The sequence below is a fragment of the Nanorana parkeri genome, unplaced genomic scaffold, assembly GCF_000935625.1.
Source record: "Nanorana parkeri isolate BGI_ZX_2015 unplaced genomic scaffold, ASM93562v1 scaffold504, whole genome shotgun sequence".
Classification (NCBI taxonomy): domain Eukaryota; kingdom Metazoa; phylum Chordata; class Amphibia; order Anura; family Dicroglossidae; genus Nanorana; species Nanorana parkeri.
In genome coordinates this window covers 983,935-1,000,803 of record NW_017306772.1, presented here as the reverse complement: position 1 = coordinate 1,000,803, position 16,869 = coordinate 983,935, and the positions used below count along the sequence as shown (strand labels likewise).

The following is a 16,869-nucleotide window of genomic DNA, read 5'->3' as shown; positions in this document are numbered from 1 at the left end:
TTCCACACTCCATAGACATGCTGATATACTAAATTGCCAAAAGTATTGGGACGCCTGCCTTTACACGCACAGGAACTTTAATGGCATCCCAGTCTTAGTTTGTAGGGTTCAATATTGAGTTGGCAGATATAACGGCTTCAACTCTTCTGGGAAGGCGTCCACAAGGTTTAGGAGTGTGTCTATGGGAATGTTTGACCATTCTTCCAGAAGCGCATTTGTGACGTCAGGTACTGATGTTGGATGAGAAGGCCTGGCTCACAGTCTCCGCTCTAATTCATCCCAAAGGTATTCTATCAGGTTGAGGTCAGGACTCTGTGCAGGCCAGTCAATTTCCTCCACCCCAAAGTCGCTCATCCATCCATAGCAAGGAAATTTCATGGAACACCTGAATCCAATGATTTGGAGGGGCGTCCCAATACTTTTTATAATACTGTATAGTGTAATTGGCTCCTGTCTCAATTGGCCCTCCTATGTATACATGTATGATAGGGACGTTAGATTGTAAGATCCTTGAGGGCAGGGATTAATGTGTAATGTGTTGGCACTGTATATAAATAAGAATTATTTCTCAGTAATTGTCCCTTGCCGATTCAGTTATATCAATGCAAGGCTAGCAGACATGGTCTACTTGACTAAAAATAAAACTGTCTGCAGTCTCTAGTGAAATACCTTCAAGTCTTCTGGTGGTTAAAGATCATGTGATTAAAGCTGCCTAGACTTTAGGCCGAAAAAGAAATTTTGATTCAGGGGCACATTTTATTCATGGCAAAAAAAGAGGTACCTTTTAACTCAATAGTGGAAATTGGTTAAAAAAAAACCCTATGGGTATGGCCCCATAGATTCATTTGAAATATGATTTTTTTATCCAGTCTATTTTAACTGATACTAAGTAGGGGAGCAGACATTTTAATATTGTATCCTTCAACATATCCAGAGACACCAGATAACTATTTAAATGTTTTATTTCTACTTTTACTTTAGTTATGTAAACTGTCATCAAATGCCTAGGCCACTATAAACATTGATTTGTAAATATTTAGACATCTGTAGTACACTCGAAACCTACGCGGCAGAATATCTGCATGACAGGACCGACAATAAAAAGAAATGCATCTGTGATACATCTAGATGTGCATTCTGCTTTCCACAACTGTCCTGCTAGGAGCACAAGAGATTGAGAAATAGATGAGTCTTATCCTATCTCACGCAGAGGCTCCCTTCCTACTGCAGCTCCTGACCTGTTTCTTCAGTGATTACATTTCCTGAGAGTTCTGTGCGATACAGAAATCCTAAACTGTGCCTTCTGATACTAAAGACACAAAGCCAGACAAAGTACTTATAGTGGATCAATATCTATAGAACAAAATGAAGCTTTAAATGTACTGCGGTGAAACGTTTCTTGATACATAGATAGTACTTTTGTATTAAAAAAAAAAATTTACTATTACATCACATTCAAATCTATAAACTACCGCGTTTCCCCGAAAATAAGACAGTGCGTTATATTTTTTTTCTACGAAAAAAGACACTAGGTCTTAGAACTACCACCGAACTAGGTCTTATTTTCGGGGTAGGTCTTATATTACAGAAATCCCTGAACATAGTGCTAGGTCTTATTTTCGGGGTAGGTCTTACTTTCGGGGAAACACAGTAATTGTATGCTTGTTGGAAGTATCATAAAAAAAAACATTTACTGAGATACTGCACAAAGATGACACGTTTTTCCCTTTTTTTTTGCTTTTTCAGGGCTGGGCTAAATTATATACATACAATTTGTATTAAATAGGAGGCTGGTGTATGAAGGATGATTGTCCTGTGCATGGGTCTGCACCACCAGTTCCTCTGATCTTGGACAACTTGAGTGATCAGATATTGAAGTTAACCAGATGCCAATTGTACAAATAGCTCTCTTGGACACTTTACTATATTTGGGTGTCTTTTCTGGACACTATTTCTGCCAAAGACTTCACATGAGTATGTGTCTTGACTTCCTGACAATCACATGGGTTAACTTTATGGTGATGGTATTCCCAAAAAATTTATATCCTATAGATTTGATTCATATTGTATGTACATAATTGAGCCCAGTCCTGAAGAAGCAAAAAATCATGAACCGCATCAATGTTCCAGATCTTCAGAACTGCGCTCAATTATGGATTAGATAATCAACAGGTCTAAACAGAATGAATAGGAAAACTATCAGGTTCTCAAACACAAGGAAGCCATAGTTTAAGCAAAGATCAAGCCATCTAAGCATAGATGGTGTAGAGGAATAAGGAGAAAAATAGTTGGGGTACGCAGGGGGTTCTTACTTGCATATGTTTAAACCATGCATAGAAGTCAAAATGTAGACCAGGATCAAGGCCAAAATTCACAGCAAAAGTTAGCGTAGATGGAGTTAAAATATAAACAGATAAACGATGGTTGGCAAAAAGGACAAACATAATCATAGTATTAGACTCAAAAGTGAAACTAACCCTACAATAGACTCTATTGTCGATTTCCATGCAAAGGTCAGTCAGATGATCAAGATGAGTGCTGAAACACACCAATAAACATATATGCACCTGTGGACATGCTAAATGTACAAGCATGTTCCAGTCTCCTGCTGCATGCACCATGTTGAGGATCACATAAATAGTACACAGGTGCACATTTTGAGGCCCAGAGGCAGCTATGGATATATGGGAGGAGTCTAACTAAGAAAGAGGCACTGGGAGAGAAGCTGACAGGAACTTAAAGGTTGCAGGTAACCCCCTTAAAGAAGGATGTGACATTGTGAGCAGAAATAAGGAAAACCAGATGAAATTATAAAACTGATGCAATACAGAAGTGTAGGAGTGATGCCCTAATATACTAGATCCTCAGCTTGAGATACACCAACTGTCTCAAAAGGGACAGATGTATAAGCAGCCATTTAAGTGGGCTTTTAAAAGGTAGGCTATAATTGTCCGAAGTACAATGGCTACCTGGTTCTTGAGATGGCATGTCTTAGAAAATAGCAGTCCTTCAGTTAGAGGACCCATGCACTCTCCACCCCGTCCTGAACCCCTCTCCGCAATACATTTATAAAACGTATAATGCATACCATTAGGGATGGTCAGATACCAGTACCTGTATGGGTGCCGATATTCTGCATTTTCACGAGAACTAACAGGGTCGCAGTGCTTGCAGCTGCGATTGGGCCTGGCGCTCCACCACTGTTCTAAAATCATTAGTCTGTAATAATTCAGAAAAAACTGTCACATGACACTAAAAAAAGGTATCAGTAATTGGTATTTGAGTACTTGGACAAGTATCTGTACTTGGTCTCTCGGTCTGGTAAAAATGGTATCAGTAGTTGGAGGCATTAGAGACAGACTTTACAGATGAGGAGTTTACGAAAGCATTGCACACGATGGCCACGGGCAAGGCTCCTGGCCCGGATGGATTCACACTCACGTATTACCGCACTTTCAAAGATATCCTGATACCTCACCTGACCGAATATGCCAACTCCCTCACCTCGGGCGAGGAGCTACGGCAAGAAACAACCCTAGCGCATATTACAGTCCTGCCCAAGCCGGGGAAGGACCCCACCTGCTGCCCCAGTTACAGGCCTATCTCGTTATTGAATGTGGATATCAAACTGTACTCGAAGGCCCTGGCACTCCGCTTACAGCCTTTGCTACCTAAATTTGTATCCCCGGATCAAACCGGATTCATTCCGGGAAGGGAAGCTAGGGACAACTCGATGCGCACCCTACATGTAGTGTCCTGTGCCGGCGGGAGGTCCCAGGCCACACTCTTATTGTCAACGGACGCGGAAAAAGCTTTCGACAGAGTTGTCTGAGACTTCATGCTGGCGACGCTGGGTGCCATGGGGTTGTTCAAATGATGCACAAATCCCAGGAGCCCCGTAGCCAATGCTCCTTAAAAACGGCAGCTGCCTACTAACTTTTGAGATTTTCTCTAGTCTAGTCTATCAATGGAGCTGGAAAAGTATCAGTACTTGTACAGCTACAGTACAATACTTGGTATCTGAACATCCCTGCACATCATAATTCTAGTTATCCTAAATATAGTGAAATAAAGTGCAGAGATGGATGTCTTTCTTCGGCCCTATTTATAGTGGTGTTTCTTGACAGCCCAGCTTCATAGGAAGAAGATTGAGTGGTTTGGGCATTATTGCACCTAAAAGAGGATCGTCCAGCAGGATTGGAGGACGATCGTGGAATGTGGAAATGGTAAATAGTGTTTTACATACTTTTTTTTTCCCCAAGAAGAGTGAAAAGTGTGCAAAACAAAAAATAAACAAGAGTTCCGGATAAGTTAAAGCATGGTACGTGGTACAGTTTAACAAAGTCTAGAAATGATTCAAGGCATTTACAGTATGAGCTATGTGGACTAAATGTAAAAATTTTAACATTTCTTCTGTTGCATCAATTTTACTTCTACTACATATTTATGAAAACGTTTACAGACCAGAAGCATACCTTGCTGACAGTTCTTAGTATTATGCAGTAGTCTTTCCCTCGTTCTAAGGGAGCATTATAAAAGTCTCCATAGTATTGCCTGTCCCCAACCAAGAGATCCAGATGTTCAGGGGTGTCTTCGGGGAAGAACTCAGCAGTGACGTAACCTTGTGTCTTGGATATATTACTGAAGTATGTCACAGCTTCCAAAGACTCGCACGTAAAGGAACACCGAGACATCGACTGAATCACAAACACCTGGTATGACCTGTAAAAAGCAAAGTGGTAATGCTAAGCTTCAATGAGGAACAACTGTTCACTGAGTAGATGACTTCCAGGTCATCTTGTATTTTGAATTGCCAACAAAATCATGTCATCATTAGATTAATCTCATTAATCTAATTTTCCCAACATCTTATGTCAGTGAATCTGCTCTTGTCAAGTATCTTTAAACTGCATTGAGTGAAGACTTCTTGGGGAAGCCATGCATAGTCTGATATTTAAAAGAGTTGAGATTGATCTGAGCACTTGTTATGATGACTGACTATTGAGTGTTAAATGTGTTCATTAAAGGAAAATAATAAGTGCTTCTTTATCATGATTATTATCGGATAAATATTTTCTAGCATGGTGGAAAATCTTTAGTTAACCAACTGCCAATATTTATGTTTATAAAGAAAGGGGAACAAGAGCTTCACTGTTCACGAACAGGTTTCCCAAGTTAAGGAGAAGATTGTGACAGGTCCAGCCTCTCCTATAATGCAAGAGAGTGGGAAGACAGGCTACCAACTCGCACAGTCAACAAGATGTTAGCCATCTAGCTCCAGCCTTTTACTTTAGTGTGAAAACAAAGGCCAATGGTAGCAACCAGAACTGCATTTACATTTCAGGAGCCTATAGGCAGAGAAGATATAGCACCCTGAAATGTCCCAAGTAACACCCCACACTTTATATATTATTTACATTATTTGTATAATTTTTGTTTTTACTTTGCTTTTTATTTACTTACAAGTCCAACTCAAAGAAGAACATTTTATTTGATGTTAAAATAAAGAGAATGTTACATAAACATAATCTGCTTTTTCATGTCCATCGAAATGCAGAACCCCTTCTTCTACATTCAGGCCTATCATGGGTAGCAACCTCTGTGATTGTGCCTTTGTCTCTTGGCAGTGATGTGAAGCTTAAAGAAGCAGTCATAAACTGTCAGATAGACTAAATACTGGGAATGCAGGCTCCCTTTGTCCAGATGATATGCATACACATCACAATGTGCGAACATCCTTTGCATCATGATAAGTTATCCCTATCAGTGCTGTGTGTCCTTAACAGGATCGCATAAGAAGCTCGAAGCAGGAACTCCAGGATGTTACAACATTTAGCAGAGAATGTATAGTACTTATACCTGTAACTTTACCCTTCAACCAGCTTTTCCAAGTGGCAGAAGGAAAGGGAAAGCAGCAACTCGCAACTGGATACCAATATTAATCAATATCCCTGTGCCAAGGGAAACCCAAGAAGGCACCTACTCAGTGGCGACTCTAGGAACAATATATAGGGGGGGCACATAAGATACCACAGTCAAAATGGGGGGGCACTAATAATTTTCACCACTAAATCATACCACTGAAAATAACTGAACAAGAAATCACAGGGCCCCATAGCAAAGTTGTGCATGGGCCCCCCTCCCACTTCACCAGAACCCATTGGTTCACAACAGAACTTGGGGAAACAATAGTGAGATAAGGTTTTCTAACCTGTCCAACTACTTTCTCTAAAAAAAAGTTTTGGATGTTTCCTGAGGAACACTATTGACATGGGATTATCACTGAAACTAGCCACAAACATTCCCATATCATACCTTATTCCCAAAAAACACCCCACCCCCCTCTTCCCACCCAAGCAAAACTGGAACCTCCCTAAGTGCAACATATTGGAGAAATGAAATTGTAAGCACCCAATTTATAGCTAAAGTACAAGATTGGAAGGTTAATGTACTAACTAAAACATACATCTATTAGTTCAGTAAAACAGATGTGATGGTTTGCATACATTTGCAGATATATGAACCACATGGCATACAACCATGGACCATAAAGTATAAGGCACCTTGGAAATTCTTATCTGGTCCTTCTTGTTTGAGACATTTACATAATTCCTCTACCTTGGTTGAAAGGGCAACATGGATAGTTACTATATTGTTGAGTGGGTTAAAATTTCTCAGGAGATAGCTATATGCAAGGACAATATACTGTATATTAGATTTATGTCACTTTTTGCTTAAAATATGTTGAGTTCTTTGTTCATTTTGTGTTCACTTTTGAGCAGCCCTTTTTATCATGTCATTGGATAATTTACTATAAAGTGCTATCATCCTTTTACCTGCTTAAAATATAAGCAGCAACATTATTTATATGAGAGCTTATGCTTATTGGAATATCAGAATTGACCTCTTTGTAGGTGCATGGGTGGCTTTAATATCTCATCTATTCTCAATTATAATCTAATGTAAAAACCACACAGATATATGCAGTAATTAATTAAATAGAACAGAAAAAAATGATGAGGAGGGAAGCGCTACCACCAAGAGGTGACCTGTCAGGAAATGTGGGTCCACGTAGGGTGTGGACCTAATGGGTTGGTAAATTTGGGCTGTGAAAGATAAGATATGTGTAGTGGCTGGGACAACTCCAGAGGTGGCTGGTATCGTGTTATCCGAAGGATGGCAGAAGCAATCAGAACGTGATATAAAAATGGTGAAAAAAAAGAGAAATCAGAAACACGATGGTCAAATGTGTGGTAATTATTAACTCACCGTGAAGTAAGTGGTGACGCGATGTCATCAACGAAAGGTTGAGGTGATTTTCTTGGAATCCTAGGTGTTGTGGTAGGGTGAAATTCCGGGTTGATTGATTCACTTTGAAGGGGAAAAAGTGATGTCCAGGTATTGTACAGATACTTAGTGATTCTGCATTGGTAAAAGCGTTGCGTACTGTATTGAGGTGATGGTAGTGAACAAAATTGTCCTGAGCTAATTGCAGGGAATGCTGTGATGGTTTAGCCCCAGTGGCGAGAAAAGGGGTCGGTAATTCCGGTAATATTCCGAGCTTCTGATGGGTAAACCCCCTGAGGCTCCAGGTGTGTGGCCAGTGAGATCTCTTACTGGTGGGCTGGGGGCTTTCAGCGCTCAGTTCCGCAGGCGAACAGATGTAATTAGCTCAGGACAATTCCACCCTACCACAACGCATGACACGATAACAGGATCCCAGCCACCACACATATCTTATCTTCCAAGGCCCAATTTTACCAACCAATTTGGTCCACACCACACTTGGACCCACATTTCCTGACAGGTCACCTCTTCATGGTAGCGCTTCCCTCCTCATAATTTTTTCTGTTCTCTTTGACAAACATCGGACACCCCGGTCCGCACATACGAGAAGCAGGACACCAAGTAGCAACTTCTGTATCCACATGTTCCCACCTTCGAAAAAGCGCTGTAAACTTTTCAGCAATTAATTAAATACATATTATGTATTCTAAACATTTCTGCTATTGGAAACTATAGAGGAAGGTTCACTTAAAGAAGAACTCCAGGATGCTTTGGGAAAAATAAGTGTTGTGTAAAACTTACACTGAACTCAGTGATGCTCTTCTTGATACATGGTGCTTTAACCCTGAACAAATACTTACATGTAAGACCTAAATTCAAACTAGATTACACTTCTAAAAAAATGAGAAACAAGTGAAATCTGCTAGCATACCAACCTCTGGGGAAACAACTGCCCACAGATTCCCCCATACTTTATTTAAATAAGTGTCTGCAATAAACAGTTATGTAATGACTGTGCAAGGCAGAGCAGTTGGTGGTTTATTAGCAACATGAGTAGTTTTGTTGGTTTGGAAAGACATTTACCTGACGTGTCCATGCTTGTCTGATCTCTGAAAGCTAATTTTAGGTAACTGACTGTTTACTGGCACAGTTTTCACTTTAGGGAGTGGTGGTTCTGAAATAAATAAAATGCAGGACAAATCTTTTAAATAGTATAAAAGAAAGCAAACACATTTCTGCTTCAAATCGTTTTTACAGAACATATCCAGGTATAACAATAAAGTGGTAACATACTGGATGATGGCAATAGTTCGCATATCAAAGTTAAAGGGGCAGCCACCGAGCCTCACCCATTTGCTATATAAACAATAATCTTGACCATAGACTGTTATCATAATGATTATATTCTGACTCCAATTGTTGTATTAGCAATTTATCCCTTGCTGAGACCTCTATGTCTGGCCTGTATAAGCAGATAAAATCACTGCGGACAATCCTTATGTTTATTTTATATTCCAGTACAGCAAAGTGAAAACCCGATTAATAGCTGGAAGTAATAACCAAAGTCTGCTTTTTCACAAAACAACCAAACAGTTGAGAAATGTTTAGGTAACTATTCACACTTTGCGGTTCTGGTACATTGTGTTAAGGCAGCCTATTCATTTAAACTAGTGCACTATCAAGCGTTGTGGTGTGTTGGATTAAAGCATTAAAGAGCCAGTGAAAATGAATTGGTTGGCATCGCAGCGCGCTGGCGTACATGATGCACTGTACTGCAGAGGTTTGAATGGACCCTAAATGTATGCAAGATGGTATATATTTAGAACTACCTAAGGGTACGATCCTAAAATAGATAACTACAGATGTCCCCTTGATAAACCAACAAAATGCAAGGTATCATAATAGTAGGAGTAATCCTTATTTTATTAATTATTAATTTACAAAGTGCTACATAATCTGCTAAATAACAAGTTAACTTTGTGGCATTTTGCCAGAGAATTAGGAAATATTAAATGTTTTCTAATATACTGTAAATGGTTTCTATTAATGTATGTGTAGGGACATTGAATGTCACGATGCAAAATGTCATGAAATTCTGCACTTTGTAGCCTTATATAAAGGCACAGTGCCATCTAGTGTGTAAGTGCTGTATTACTATAATACGATTGTACTCACTAGAAACACAGAAAATCAAGATACTGCATTTGATTTAGAAAAAAAAACAAAAACAGATCGCAACAAAGATTTCCTCAACAACAAACACAAACTTAAAGTGACACTAAACTGAGGAGGTAAATCTTAAAAATGCATTCAAGTATCTTAACTAGTAACAAAAATGTATCTTATTTGTGGGTCACTCAGCTGTAGATCCTCAAATCATCTCTGAATTAGTGCTGACATTGTCCTTCCTTCTGGAGTATGGCTACTTTTGTTCCCCATGGTCCCTGTGTGTGTTGTAAAGCAGCCACCGCTCCAAGCTCACTCCTGTTATGGACTACAATCTCAATATAAATGAGTAAACTAAATGCTTTTGAGCGCATTTTTGCCGCACATGCGTTAAGTCGTGCTTTTCAGATGGCAGATTGTGACATATTAGTGTAAACCAGCAAACGCGCGTGAAAGACGTGCAAAGGAAACAAATGTCTATCGCACTCATCAGTCCATAACTAGCTTTTAAAGTAAGGTGCACATGGAAGGGTTTTACACAGTACAAAAACAGACATTTTCCAGCACACTCATCAGCCAGCCTGCAAAAAAATTACCCTGTCTAACTATTAGAGTTAAAAACCAAGGTTTTAGTTGCACAACTTTTGCAAAATATGTGGAAGCCACACTGCCACGTCAAGGCCCCTTTGTGTAGTGTGGTCCTAACTCTAAACTATGAGGGCCTCCATCTAAGAGCATATACAGCAAAGGATAAATTGAGTGCAGGTTTGCCAGGAGGTAGCGCAAAACCACTCGTGTCAGCAGCAGCTGGTGATTTACAGCTCGCGACAAAATGCTCAGATGTGAACAAGGAATGAATAGGAATTAATGGGATTTCTTGTTTTGCACATTGTGTCATGTGATGTCAGGTTTGTGCATAACAAAATGCTTAGGTGTGAACGGGGACTTTGGCAGATAACAGCGCGTTTTATCCTCATAGACTCAATGGGAAACGCCTGGAAACGTGTGACACAAGCGGTTTTGGCACTTTCGTGCCCATTTTATGCTCGTTTGCTGGTTTACACTAAAATATCACAATCTGCCAGCTAAAAAGAAACACACAAAAATGCTCAAAAGAACTAGACATAAACGTGCACAAACACTGTCACCTAGGTGTGAATGGGGACTTAGATGGTTACAGTGATTTCCAAGCAGGGTTTATACATTCAACCACTGCACAGCCTTTTTAAGTTAGACACTCTCAGTAGGTAAAGGGCTGGGCCATCAGGACAGATGTACTGTATATAGTTTATACTTATAGCTACCTGCTCTGGTTGAAACTTTTCTGAGTTATCGAAGTTCAGAAAAAAATATTAGGTACATGTCCTGTGTCTGGTGGTCTGTGTTCAGTGCCACATTTCAGACAGTTAATTCCCTCTATTTTAAATCTAGTATTATTTTTATTTTATTACCGTTAGTGGTTAATGTTTACATGCTGCTTTTTTAGTGCTCAGCTAATGTATGTGTGCTTCTTTTTTAAAAGTATACACTGACACATAAATTGGTATTCTGGCAGCTGTAAACCTCATTACTTCTATCAGTTTTCTAAATCTCTCTTCATGAAACTGTTCTCAGGCAAAACAAAGGACACTTATGAAATTTAGTCTGACCTGATCTATTTAAACAGGCTATTGCACACCACTCAATGCACATTTTTAATTACACATAATATGATTTGTACATTGCAGCTGTTTGGTGCGGACTCCGTTCATAGGATTATAACCTATTTACCATCTTTTATTTCTTCATAATTACCTTACACAGCCTAGTGCCTTATCTCCGCTTATCCCAAAACAGTACAGAAAAATTAGATATTCTGGATCTTTATTTGATCATTATGCTGATTTGTAAAGAGTTAATTACTGATAATTACTAATTATGATACTTTCACTGTTACCCTTCAGCTTTTCACATAGAATATAAGAAATGGACAATGATAACAAAAAAACAAAAAGCATCTGTAGTAGATGAGGCATATAAATATTTTGCCAGTCATGGGGTTGCACATGAAATGGCCAACAGTCTCCCTTTTCACATAGAATATAAGAAATTGATAATGATAAACATGAACAAAAAAGCAGCTCTAGTAGTTGAGACATAAATATGCTGTATAATTAGAAGGCAGTTAGGAACCATACAGGAAGTGTCTAAATAAGGGCTTTTATCACCGGGTGTTTTTTTTAATAAAGCTGCAGTTTTAAAAAGACTGAAAATGACATTTGAAATTACTTTAACATGTTATGGATTAAATGAGATTTTAGTGATTGCGTTTTGAATATACTTTAAGATGGCATTCCAGCCCAGGTTTTCTCATATATCAGGCTTTGTAGGCTAGGTTCCCTTTGGAAATATTCCTCTCACTTCCTGCCCTTGTGACCACTACCCAAGGAGAAAGAAGTGAGGGTAAATTGCGAAACAGAGAAAACAGTAAAAGGCTTACATTTTCCCCACTCTGCTTACAAAACTTGTCCTTATTGCTGTCTGTGACCCACTGATGATATTTGAACTCGCTTTCAACCTCAATAGAAGTCTCCTAACCCTACCCCGTCATCTCCAGCTGCTCACATTTCAGCTAGTAGCATGGGCTCCCTTCCTTCAGTTTTTATGGCCTATGCTTAGTTCTTCCAGCTCTTCCTTGTTAGTACCACTTACTTTGTCAGCTTGTTGTTGCCTTTTCCAAACTTTTTTGAGAAGTGTTGCTGCCATCAATTTCAAAATTACCTTATTTTTTTCTTAAAATTGTAAATGTTCTCAATTTGAACATTTGGTATGTTTTCTATTTTCTATTGTGAATAAAATATGGGTTTGTGAGATTTACAAATCATTAGATTCTGTTTTTATGTAGATTTTACACAATGTCCCAACGTGTTTGGAATTGGGGTTGTAAAATAAATTACATATTATAACTACAAATTACTTTTTAGAAACAAAACCCAAAATTATTGTACAGACTCACTCAACAGTATGTAACCACTTTTACAAGGCTGCACTTTTAGAGGGAGAAACCAGGCAGGATTATAATTAAGAAATTGAGATTAGAGTGTATTATTTCACAGAAAATAATTCAGATGTATTGCACAGACTCACTATACAGTATGTAATGAGCTTTAGTAATTTAAAATGGAAACTTGAGGCAAGAGGCTTTTTACCAAGTAATCAAAATTAGAATGTTTTATTTCACAGAAATAAAAAGCCAAAAACAGAGTACTGACTCAATGCACAGTATTTAAGCCCTTTTACTAGAAAGCATTTTAAACAGGACAGACACCAGTCAGCTTTTAATTAAAATATCAACATAAGGGTATATTTATTTCACTGAAAAAACATTGTAGCTAGCACGTGCACATTCTTTACACACTTCTGTCTTTGCAAATCTGGCCGATGTGGGTCAGTAGGAGCCACATCGGCCAGATTTTAATTAACAAGATAGACATTAGAGTGTATTTATTTCTCTGGAAAAAACCCCGGAAAATATTGTAGTAAGTGCACAGTCTTAAACACTTCGAGAAAGTCACATTTTTAATAGGATCCACAACAGCCAGCTTTTAATAAAACAATAACATTAGAGTGTATTTATTTTACTGAAAAAAGTCCCCAAAATTATTGTAGTGAGTGCATGCACAGTCTTTAAACACTTTAACTATGCTGCTTTTTCAAGAGGACCCACGTGAGCTGTTTTGTTAATCAAGAAATCAACATAAGAGTTTATTTATTTTACTGAAAATATTGTAGTGAGTGCACACTCTTTACACCCTTTCACTAAGCCAATTTGTCAAAATGAACCCCACCAGGCAGCTTTTTATTATAAAATCAACACTACAGTGTATTTCTTTCACTGGAAAAAGCCCCAAATTATCATAGTGGATATGTGTACAATCTTTAAAGACTATGACTAGGTTGCTTTTTTAACAAGACCCACACCAGCCAACCATTAATTTAAAAAAATAAAGTATATTTCAAGGGGTAGGGGATCTAACAGCTGAAGTTGTAGCTGATGACACACACAACATATATCTCTCCCTGCTAATACTTTGTTATATTTGCATAATCGGCTAAAGGACTGCCCCACACATGGTGTTTCTGTGACTCATTAAAATAAAAAAGTTTTTAGCAATCGCCAGTAGACTCCAACTTTACCTGGAGATGCTTTGTGATCTCTCCCTAATCTGCTACAGGATTGTCTAAAACACTGAGAGTGTCTGTGACTCAATATAAATATAGATGTTTTAAGCAAGCAGCAGCAGCACGACCATCTAGGTCTCCTTCCATACAGTCCGTGATCTTTGCCCAACTACTCCATTTCCGTGGGATCCAGAATTATTATTGGTTGGTAGTGGATCAAATACTTATTTTACTCACGGAACTACAACTCAATTTATAACATTTGTATCATGTGTTTTTTCAGGATTTTTGGTTTATATTCTGTATCATTTAACCTATGATAAAAAAAATTATAGACCTTTCCTTTGTTTGTAAGTGGGCAAACTTCCATAATCTACAGGGGATCAAATAATTATTTGCGCAACTGTATGTATTCCAGTGCTTTCAATTACACTTGAGGGTTTTCTTTTATCTGATACATACCAACTGCATATTTGATCTTCATTTTAAATTTAAATACTTTTATAGCTTTGGAAAAGTATTACTCTAAACATATTTTACTAAAAAAAAATTCAACATTAAAAGTGTATTTTTCTACAGTAACTTGTGTGCATGTTCCATCTATAATTTATTGCAGAATTGGGCGGACTTGGACATAAATTAAACTATATAACTGCAGTGCCTGTCTGACCACATTTTGACCTTGGGCTGTGATTCTGTATGGGCTTTAGCCTTGGAGAGCAAGAACTCATTAGTATACACAATGGAAAACAAGGATATTTTTGGTTCATCAAAGACTATCAAAGAGTTGTTTGTTGTACCCTCATGCCCATGTGACTTTCAACCAATAATTTATTGGCAGTAAATAGCTACATTCTTCTCTCAAACTTTGATTGGATCATTGCTCAAGTGCCTACCACAATCACCTACGCAAAGCTGCTCTTAGATCATTTATAGGTCACATGGCCACAAACTTTGAATTATATTGTGCTCTCCTTGTGAGATAAAATTCTACAAGTCACTTTAGTTATTTTGAATAGTGAGAAGAACCTATGATTGACATAAGGACTTTGAATGCAGTTGGTTCCCAAACTCTTCTCTTTGATGACTTTGAATGCAGTTGGTTCCCAAACTCTTCTCTTTGATGGTATCTGTCATTAACAACCTAGTCAGAGTGTGCACATTTACATGCATATTTATATTCATGCTGTAGTTTGTACTCTCATGTGCTTAAACCTGTGAGATTGTGCATGCACATAGGTCATCCGAGGTTCGTTTCTAAATAAAGCATACAAATTCATACCACCAAAGCAAAGAAGAGCGGGCAAGAACATCAGAATGTGCAAATGTGGATTGATTAAAGTCATCGGTCAACAGGGTCTTTTAAAAAAAAAAAAGAATTACTCATTGCTATTATAGACTTGGTACTGGCTTGCAAAACTTTTTAGAATGCTCTCTAAACCAGGAAACATTATATTTTCTCTTTAACATCTATCATTTATGCAAAAACACTGTGCTAATATACTGTTTAAATCATTCCTATAAAAAATAGACCTTTGAAAATATACCTGATATTGTAGAAAGGATGCTGATTTGTGCAGGGTATTGAGAGTAAGAAACTGACATTATTTCCACTGTATAGTTTGTCTCCTTTTGTAGGTCTAGGCATACAACAGGATGTGCTTTATCTGTGCTGATATTAAAAATGAGGATGTGCTTGAAGTCTTTCTGATGCCATTTGTGCCCATGGGCAGAAATCTACAAGACAGCAGAAAACAGTAATGCAAAAAGGAAAAGATCTGGCAAGGTTTATATCAGCTACTCTACTAAAGAAAAGCATGTTTATTTCTGTCTGTGTTGCTATTGGAAAGTTTTTAGATACCTGATTTTAGAGCCAAGCAAATCATAGCTCGTGAGAGGGGCCAGCAGGGTGCTGTACATGAAAAGGGAGACCAGGGACAGTATGTCTGAAGGAAAGTGCTAGATGCTAGACGTCCACCAGCCAGGAAATGAGGCTCTTTCTGACATGCTTCAGTTTCTAATGCATACTTTAAATGCTGGACGTCCACCACCCAGGAAATGAGGCTCTTTCTGACTTGCTTCAAAAAGCTCACAATGTGCAATGTAAGCAATTTTAGCACAGGATTGGAGCCTGTACAACTGTGTAATACATATGTAGCTAAATGCATAAGTGGTAACTCAGCCCAACAGTGCCAAACCCCATTATATATATATATATATATATATATTCCTGGCTTACCTCATGTCGGCATATTTTTTGACCGCGTATATATATATAGCACACACACCACAAACGTAGTGGGTTTTTTGAAGGTACTAAACCACACAATTGTAAGATTCAATATTTTATTATTTTTACAAAATGTAAAAGGCATTAAAGATTGCAGAAACAACTGCATCGGAAAATACATGATTCACAGGGGGTGATTTACTAACCTAAACACATGCACGCACCAGGTGCGTGTGATTTTCACACAGCAAAACGTATTTATCAACCAAAAAGTCTCTAAAAGCATATTTCCACTAATGCCATATATGGAAAAAGCATGCACATGATGCATATATAATGCTGCTTCACAGTTTAGACAAAAATGGTTAGCTCATGCATTTACATTCCTGCATTCATCAACGCAAGCAACACAACATAGAGCTAATTTACACAACATCACCTTGCAAATTCATGCAGGGCTTTGCACAACACACCTGCTGGGTGTGTGCACACTACAAAGGTGTTTAGATTCCACCCATAGATCATGCTGGGAGGGAACACACTACAGAGGTGTATACATGTTCGTGGTGTGTTTATAAGGTTAGTAAATCAACCCCACAGTGTTTGTTTTGATGGCATAATAAGTAAACTCCCAGGTCTCCCCCATGAATTCAGGAGAAAGCTTGCTATATCACAGATTATGGGGTCTATTCACAAAAGGGTGAAGAGTTTGAAGAAGGCAGGAGAAGGGAACAATCTAGGACAACATAGCTGAACTGGAAAGTGATCTGAATTGGAGAATTTTTCCAAATCGGCTATTTTGGCCTACATTGTTCACTTCTCCTGCCTTCTCCAAGCTCTTCACCCTTTTGTGAATAGACCTGTAAGTGAATTGTCATGAACAACATTAACACTTAAAGATTATGGTTCCTCCAATGGAGGTGACCCAGATCTTTGATGCATTTAGCTATATGCTTTTTCAAAAAGGGAAGGAGGTACTCTGATTTTTAGCATAAACCAGAAGAGCCATACGTTTGGACAACACC

General features: G+C 38.3%; 1 protein-coding gene across 1 annotated transcript in view; it reads right to left on the bottom strand.

Moving 5' to 3' along the window:
• Positions 1-16,869, bottom strand: part of SUSD1 (sushi domain containing 1) — a 123,014-nt gene that overhangs the window by 35,331 nt on the left and 70,814 nt on the right. The window contains exons 18-20 of the mRNA XM_018561150.1: positions 15,162-15,351; positions 8,371-8,461; positions 4,476-4,722 (exon numbers count right to left, since the gene is read on the bottom strand). Coding sequence (XP_018416652.1) covers positions 4,476-4,722; positions 8,371-8,461; positions 15,162-15,351 — 528 coding nt within the window. The remainder of the gene's footprint in view (positions 1-4,475; positions 4,723-8,370; positions 8,462-15,161; positions 15,352-16,869) is intronic.